The sequence below is a fragment of the Perca flavescens genome, chromosome 18 (genome assembly GCF_004354835.1).
Source record: "Perca flavescens isolate YP-PL-M2 chromosome 18, PFLA_1.0, whole genome shotgun sequence".
Classification (NCBI taxonomy): domain Eukaryota; kingdom Metazoa; phylum Chordata; class Actinopteri; order Perciformes; family Percidae; genus Perca; species Perca flavescens.
Window position 1 is genome coordinate 14,837,823 of NC_041348.1, and position 7,495 is coordinate 14,845,317.

Below are 7,495 nucleotides of genomic sequence, written 5' to 3' on the forward strand. Positions count from 1 at the left end.
TAAGAATAAAAGTTACAGTGCAGTATAAGAAATTAAAGTTAATAAAATAGATTATTTAAAGAAAAGCAACATCAAAAAGATAGGTCTTTAGCTTAGATTTAAAAGAACTGAGAGTTGCAGCGGACCTACAGGTTTCTGGGAGTTTGTTCCAGATATGTGGAGCATAAAAACTCAACGCTGCTTCCCCCTGTTTAGTTCTGACTCTGGGGACAACCTGAGAGGTCTGGGTGGGTCATAATGTAGTAGCAGATCAGAAATGTATTTTGGCCCTAAACCGTTTAGTGATTTATAAACCAGTAAAAGTATTTTGAAATCAATTCTTTGAGGTACTGGAAGCCAGTGTAGAGACTTCAGTACTGGAGTGATGTGATCCACTTTCTTGGTTTTAGTGAGGACTCGAGCAGCAGCGTTCTGAATCAGCTGCAGCTGTCGTAGAGTAAAACCATTAAAACAATGGATACAACATCATGCACAGCATCAAACTTTAATCATATTGCATTGAGTTGAAAACAGATGAATCTGGAATTACTGTAAATGTACTTGAAGAGTTTCAAAGTTTCCTCTTACTGTGGTTTTGGATAAAGGCCAGTGAACAGGAAGAGATTTTACAGTAATTCAATGCCAGAAATTCCCCAAATGAAACAGAAAGCAAGTAACCACTGTGAAGACAATCAAAATCAAAGCTTCTTCATTTAGAGTGTAATGTTTTCCTCCATTATTACATAATGAAACATAATCTACGTAGCGTTCATCTGGTAGGTACAATAGTGCAATTTGAAGTATGTACTGTACTTTAATCATACATGTGTTTACTTATCATGTTAACCTTATGCAGAAGTACTATAAAGTCTGATAGGCTTCTGAACGTCTCAGCTCGATACAAAAAACATGTAGCATCCAAAAATGAAAAGAGATGAGTGATAATGCTGTAATATTGCATGGCAGACAGTAATTAGTTTGAAGAAAAAAAGAAAACGATGATTGCAAAATAAAGGCTCAGATAATATTGACACATACTTTAGGTCAGGCAACTTCATTAATAAAATCCCTACATTAAGTACAAAAAATAGAATAAATTCTAATGTTACGATAGTTTTGACTTCATGTATGAACACATTAATCACAGAGATACATGTCTTATTCTTCTGAATATCAGTATTTCCTTGATATAACCTATTTAGCAATGGTGGATTTGTATTGAAAGGAATGCTGCAATCTCTGGCTGAGAAATGTGGAACTGTTTACATTGTGATTCAGCCAATTTCCCACAAACATACAGTACAAAAAATACTTCCCCAAGGGGTCTCAACAGGAAAAGTTCAAGTGCTTTACCTGGAACTGAAACCGCAACAGACTGATGCTAAACTAAAACCCAGAGACTACTCACAACTACTATTGCTAGATAGCGTTAAGTAAACATGAATATGTACAGTCATGGAATATCCACAGTAAACTTTGGTCACATCAGAACATACTGCAAAAGTAAAAGAAAACACCAAAGTAACTACTTCCAAATCACCGGAACTCACAAATATTTTGCAATCTGTTTGTAATTTGGTATTTTTGGTAAATCATGTGTCAGACACCAGAACAGTCCATTAGTGCTTTGTTGGGTTGAGATCTGATGCTGTGGTGACCATGGTGTACATGGCTGACATCACACAGCATTTAATCAGGTAGAATACTGCGCTACAGGATGATGGTGATCTTAAAGATCTTCATATCTAGCACAAATAAATACAGAACACTGATAGTGTACTATATGTAGCCCAGAATTAAGGTGAACACAGGGAACTTCCTTCAGAAGTGATCACAGTGTGACTTATTCAAATGTATTCACATTGATTAGTGCGATCTGTTAATCAGATAAAGTTCAGGATCTTTAAGTTATGATAATAAAGCAGGTATAAAACTAACCCGACTACAGTACTAAGTGCTCCCCAGAATTTGATATCGTCACGTATATTGTAAATAAAACTGAGGTCATGCTATTGAATTTAAGTGTAAGTGTAATTAAAAGTGCAGAAGAAGAGCATTACCTTGGTAGTAATGGTCTAAATATGTTGATAAATATCATCTACTGGTCCATCGAGATGACCAAATTCCATCTGGTGAAAAAATCATCTGCCTCCCACTCTATTCCCTCACCTCTCTCCATCTCTCTCTGTGCCTTTTCCTCGGACCCTTGTCTTACATACACATTTTCCAACCTCAGCTCGCCCTTCATTGGATTCACCTCCTCCTCCTCTTCTCATCCCATCCTGTTCTCACTCTCTTTATCTCCCTGCATCAACCAATCCAACCCTTCCTCCCTGTTGAACTCCATCGCAATCTCTGGCAACACTAGTTTCCTGGTCTGGGGATCCCAATGAACACAAATAGTTCCCCCCTCTTCCTCCTCCTTCTCATTACATTTCTCTATGTTGTGTGCTGTATCCAGTCTCAGAACACCATAGTCATCTGGAAGGAAATCTGATTGGTCAGTGGAGGTAGGCATGGCATTGGTGTTCTGAGAGGCATAAGCAGAAAGAAGGGGTACTTGCTCACATTCACCACTTTCTTCCACACCTCCATTCATCTTTCCATCTGTTCTATCTTCTACCTTTCCATCCATCCCTTCCCCCCTTCCTCCCATCTTCTCTGTTTGTAGATCTAAAGGCATACGGAAAAGGCCAGTTTGTGGGGTTGTGTTTATAAGTAAACCTGGAAACTCTCTATCCTCCTTCTCTCTATCCACCTCTCCCATAGTTGCTCCCTGAAAAGACAGTAATGGGGCCTGAGTTTGGGTCAGTAACACAGGCTGTGACCTTGCATGTGCTTGTATAAGTGTGCTCATCTCTGTCTGTGCATGTGTCTGCGTGTGTCCAGTGGAGTGGCCGTCCTTAACTCTCCACTCTTTCTTCTCGTAACTGTTTCTCGCTGCGCTTTTCTGGTGTTCGCCTTTTTGATTATTCCCATCTTCCCCTCTGACATCGATTTTGGGCGCTACGTCTATAAACCCATAGTCGACTGACAAATCATCCCAGGGTTCCTCAACCTCTGGCGGTATTTCGGGCCCCTGGGAGGCATATCCTGGTGGGGGATGTGCGATGTTTTGCAGCGGCTTGGGCCATGCAGGGCCTGATATGCCACTTCCTGGTTGTAGGTCTTTGATGATGGTGATGATGAGGTTGGGACTCTCAGGGGGGAACGTCAGAGGAGGCAGATGGAAAGTAGGTGGGTTCTGGAGGAAGTTTTGAAATAAACATGACATTATTGACATTGTGAGATACCACACAATAGTCTGTATTACTTATTTATCACATACCAATTAGACACTAAAATTAAGTCAGAGCCTAAAGGTCAAAATTGTATCAGCAGAGGCAAAATAATTATGACTTTCAGTCCCTAGCATGGGTCAAACTCCAAAATCACTGCATATCACTTTTCCTATAATGCACCTTTTTTTTAGACCCTCCCTGCATGGTAGAGGCCACATATTTCAAACTCCACGGCCACATTAGTAATGCAGGCTTTTCCTTAAAAATGTGATGTCTCCAAATCCAAGAAGATATTTTCTAGATTTGACAAAGCTCCTTTCAGAGCCACAGAAGACATTTTATAGCTGTTGTCATAGCCATGACAAGTAAACTGATCATATGTAAGATCAGTGGGGTGCCCATTTAACTCTTTAACGTTAAGTTTTCATTACATTAGGGATAAAAATGAAGAAAAAATAAGTTAAGTGTGTGTTTGCATTACCAGTATATATGGGCTTTTCTGTCCTTTCCCTGACATGTAGCGATAGAGATGGTAGCCAACCACCACTAGCATACACATGCACACAGATGGAACAACAATACCCACAACCACCCTCTTCAGCTGGCCAATCACAGGGTCTGGAGGGAGAGGGGAATCAGGAACATTTGTGTAAAGGTACATATAAGGATAAGCCATATCAACCTAAAAACGAGACTTTTTTCCTTGACTGACATTTTGCAAAACTCAAACACAAACATAAAAGACGTCTCAGGCACAAACACCAACTTCTGTTTCGCTTCTGTATGATGTTTAGTCACATTCCTTTCTACCTGTCAAACAGGTAGTGAAATATTTTCTCTCTTTCTCATACACAAGCAATGTGGTTGTCTACCTTGAGGCGTGGTTATGCAGTGCCATGCTGAAGACTCGCATTGGATGGGCATGGAGAAGAATTTCGTCTTGGCAGAGAAGCAGTACTCTGTATCGTACTGCATCAGTCGATATTTGTATGAACTGGAGCTCACTGGGAAATGGTGCTACAAACATACACACACACAGATTATTCAGTGCAATAGAACTTTAGGTGTGCTTGATTTAACAGCCTGTCTGTGCCAGGAGGGTGGGACAAGCCATAGGCTATATTGTTACTCACCATCTGGCCGCGACGTGTATTCTCAATGGAGAGGTTGTAAGTCATCTGCGGGTAGAGTGTTGTCATGGAAACCGCTGGGGTGTGGTTGTCCGGCTGATATCTCATTGGTCCCTTCAGAGTGATGGTGGCGTTGTTGTCCTCTATTTTCACAGAAACCAGTGGAGGACCAAAAGTAGCTATACAGATGGATCAAATATTTAGTTAAGGTAGATTTGAAATATTTGAAGTTGAAATTTGAACTAAGTTGCCAGCTGTCCCGTGTGTCTATTAGTATTTCTGTCTCTGCTGACATTTTTAGACAGAATACCACTTTAACTTACTGTCCGTCTTTGGATCGAATCTCTTCGTCATGGCCCATTTGGAGGATGCTCTCCGGCTCACAGCACGAACCCTGGCATAGTATCCCTCCTCCAGATCCCACGTCTCATTGCTCAGATCACACCAGCTCCGCACTATATCCGTACACTGCCGCACCGCCCTCCAGTTCGCACGTTTATTGCCCTCAACCCTGTCACCATAGCTGGGAAAGACGGAGTAGAACCACACAGATAAGAGGAAGACAGTTCTGAATCCCCACACAAGCTGGGACAATAACAATGGAGGGACTGAGCTTGTAACACACCTTTTCTCTCTTTGTGCAATAACCCCTCAAGCAAGAAACTTAATCTTACACCAGCTGTGCGTTAGATCTAGTTACGTGTTTCTTATTTTTCTGTCTTCCTCTCTTTTCTCTGCTTTTTTGTTTGTAAATTCCTTTAAAACTTGCTAAAGAAAGGTATTTTAACTTCAGCTTTAACCAGGGAAAGTCCAATGTTGTTACAGTATGACCAATGCGCCATAAAGGAAAGAACTTAAATTATTTATTTTGTTATTTTTTAGGGCCATTTTAGTTAAATAAACACATTTCTTTAATTTAAACTCTAAAATCCTTACTTACATAGCATACTGCACGATAAAGTGTGTGTCGTCCGGTGTGCCCCTTTCTGGTAACCATTGCAGAACATTCCTCAGATTTACTGAAGAGAAGCTCACATTGCTGGGGCTGGGGGGAGAGGAGGACACTGAGAAGAAAGGGATTGAGAATAATAAGAGGCACATTTAACGTGAACTCATGCCTATCATTAGAATTTCTATCAGTTTTTGATTAAGTAATGCAACATTATTTTTGGAGCGGGGTTGACTGTGAAAAAAAACGTCCTCTTGTATTTACCACAAAAGTACCTCTTTTATTCCTCATATTGTTGTGCTGTGTGGCTGCTCATAAAAAACTATAAAATATAACCAATGTATTAAAATTGAACTGATTTAACTTCTCTATGTACTTTGTACATGGCATATTATAAAAAGGAAAACCAGAGTTAATTAAACTATTTGTGCATGGGCCACACATTGGTCAAAGTTAGATTCATCCTGAGAACCAGGTTTGTAGTTACAGACATCTGAACACATGATAAATTGAACTTGAACTTCACACATTACTAATTTTCAAGCCATGTACACACCCAATGACAGGCCTGTGACACCCCATCACACAGAAACGCCATGTACAGGAGGAACTAGTTCTAGAACAGTTTCTATTTTAATACTTGATGTTTGCTATATAAAAGTTTTTATTATTGTGCCATACCTGCAACTATGACCATCCTGGCTGCATGCGCTTAGAAGACACCATGAATTAATATGTCTGCTAATAATATTTGCACAATGGTTCCAATGCAGGTTGTAATGTTGCAACAGTTTGCATTACGATTGCCTATCTAACTTGGGTCAACATCATAAAACCACCTGACAAAAAGAGAGCCCTATAAAATCAGATCTGTTCAACAGTGAGATTTGGGTCAGTGACAGTCTGATTTAATGACTGAACATTTCACTAAGTTGATGCCATATTCAAAGCCTAATAATAGTGTACTCTTCATATGCTACTTCTAGTCGTTCCCATATAGGAATAGGTCTAACGTAAAGTATTAGTAAAGAAAAGGAAGTATGCGAAAAACAAAGTACTTTTAATGTGAATTAAATGTAGACATACCTGTACATTGCAGAGCTCCCACGCTCAGAAAAAATAACACTATCCACATCTCTGCATGGAACGGTCATGTTTTCACAAAAAATACCAATAATTCCAACCTTCCGGCGCTAGCCCCTCCACCGGCCGGCGTGCTCTGTAGGCACCGTCACCTGTCCGACAGAACACCTGTCAGTGGCCCGATGTTTCTCCACAAGATTAAAAGAAATCAGATTAAATAAAGAGAAGCGCACATGATCAGTGAGAATTAAGAGCGTATAGAATCATGGTTAGATATTGGTGACCGACGACCAGTAAAACCACGAGTAAACAGGGCTTGCGTCCGGTTTCCGTGTAGGTTTCCTAGGATGGAATGTGACCTCACTTGTTTGTGCACACACATGTGCAACGTGTGTTACAACATACTTGCATAGACTACTTCTAGGAGTGCCATAGGAATTGGTAATACAAAGTAAAAAAAATACAAAAATGGCCCCTATGTTATTGGATTATTATCATTATTGATTAATCAACATAAGCATGTGGATGTTGTGTTGGACCAATAGTCCTTATTTTTTTTAATTTTTTTACATTGGTTTATAGTGTTGAGTTCAGTTTGATCTCTATTAATGCAATATATTTTAGACGTTGATCCTATAGTAGGCCTATATTATTTTCATTTCCGTTACTCATTACTTTTATTTAATGTAGTCGCGTTTATCTTGCGCTTTTAGAAGTGTTTATCTTCCTATCACTCCAGCACAAGCTTTTGTTTATTTTAAATTAATATCTGAGTATATGTAGATCAAAGTCAGTCTGTAGGCAATATATGTGGAAGCTTTTGTGTAGGCCTACGTCATATTTTTTATAATTGTAGCCTATTTTTTATTTGCAAATTTATAGGCCTACATTAGAGTAGGTTTGCCAGACTTAACTAAATGTCGATTTTAAAAACACATGCCGACTGTAAGCGGTATAGTACATATTTGTGAAAACTGCCAATCAAACAGGCTATTATAATTATCCATAAGTTATAATAATAGAGGCTTATCCGATACATCATGATGACAAAAATGAAGCGGAACTGTGCAGCT

The 7,495-nt window shown here is 39.5% G+C and overlaps 1 protein-coding gene across 3 annotated transcripts; it reads right to left on the minus strand.

The window, feature by feature from the left end:
• Nucleotides 1–476: 476 nt before the first annotated feature.
• On the minus strand, nucleotides 477–6,789 carry il20ra (interleukin 20 receptor, alpha). Of its 3 annotated transcripts, none has more exons than XM_028605306.1 (7): nucleotides 6,426–6,789; nucleotides 5,331–5,435; nucleotides 4,714–4,913; nucleotides 4,394–4,569; nucleotides 4,133–4,277; nucleotides 3,742–3,878; nucleotides 477–3,223 (listed from the first exon to the last, which is right to left on the minus strand). In XM_028605306.1, exons 1-7 carry the CDS (start codon nucleotides 6,491–6,493, stop codon nucleotides 2,252–2,254), a joined length of 1,803 nt encoding a protein of 600 aa, XP_028461107.1. In that variant the 5' UTR covers nucleotides 6,494–6,789; the 3' UTR covers nucleotides 477–2,251. The 3 variants fall into 3 exon arrangements, with proteins under 3 accessions (XP_028461107.1, XP_028461108.1, XP_028461106.1); XM_028605307.1 differs by having other exon boundaries at nucleotides 4,394–4,533; nucleotides 5,331–5,454; XM_028605305.1 differs by having other exon boundaries at nucleotides 5,331–5,454.
• Nucleotides 6,790–7,495: the final 706 nt, after the last annotated feature.

What these genes read in the sequence shown, in the direction of transcription:
- il20ra (XM_028605306.1), bottom strand. Translation starts at nt 6,493, where the DNA reads ATGACCGTTCCATGCAGAGATGTGGATAGTGTTATTTTTTCTGAGCGT. An exon ending in GGGAGCTCTGCAATGTACAG is followed by an intron (nt 5,436 to 6,425) that starts GTATGTCTACAT and finishes CTCTCCCCCCAG; the next exon opens with CCCCAGCAATGTGAGCTTCT. An exon ending in ATTCGATCCAAAGACGGACA is followed by an intron (nt 4,570 to 4,713) that starts GTAAGTTAAAGT and finishes CCATCTGTATAG; the next exon opens with CTACTTTTGGTCCTCCACTG.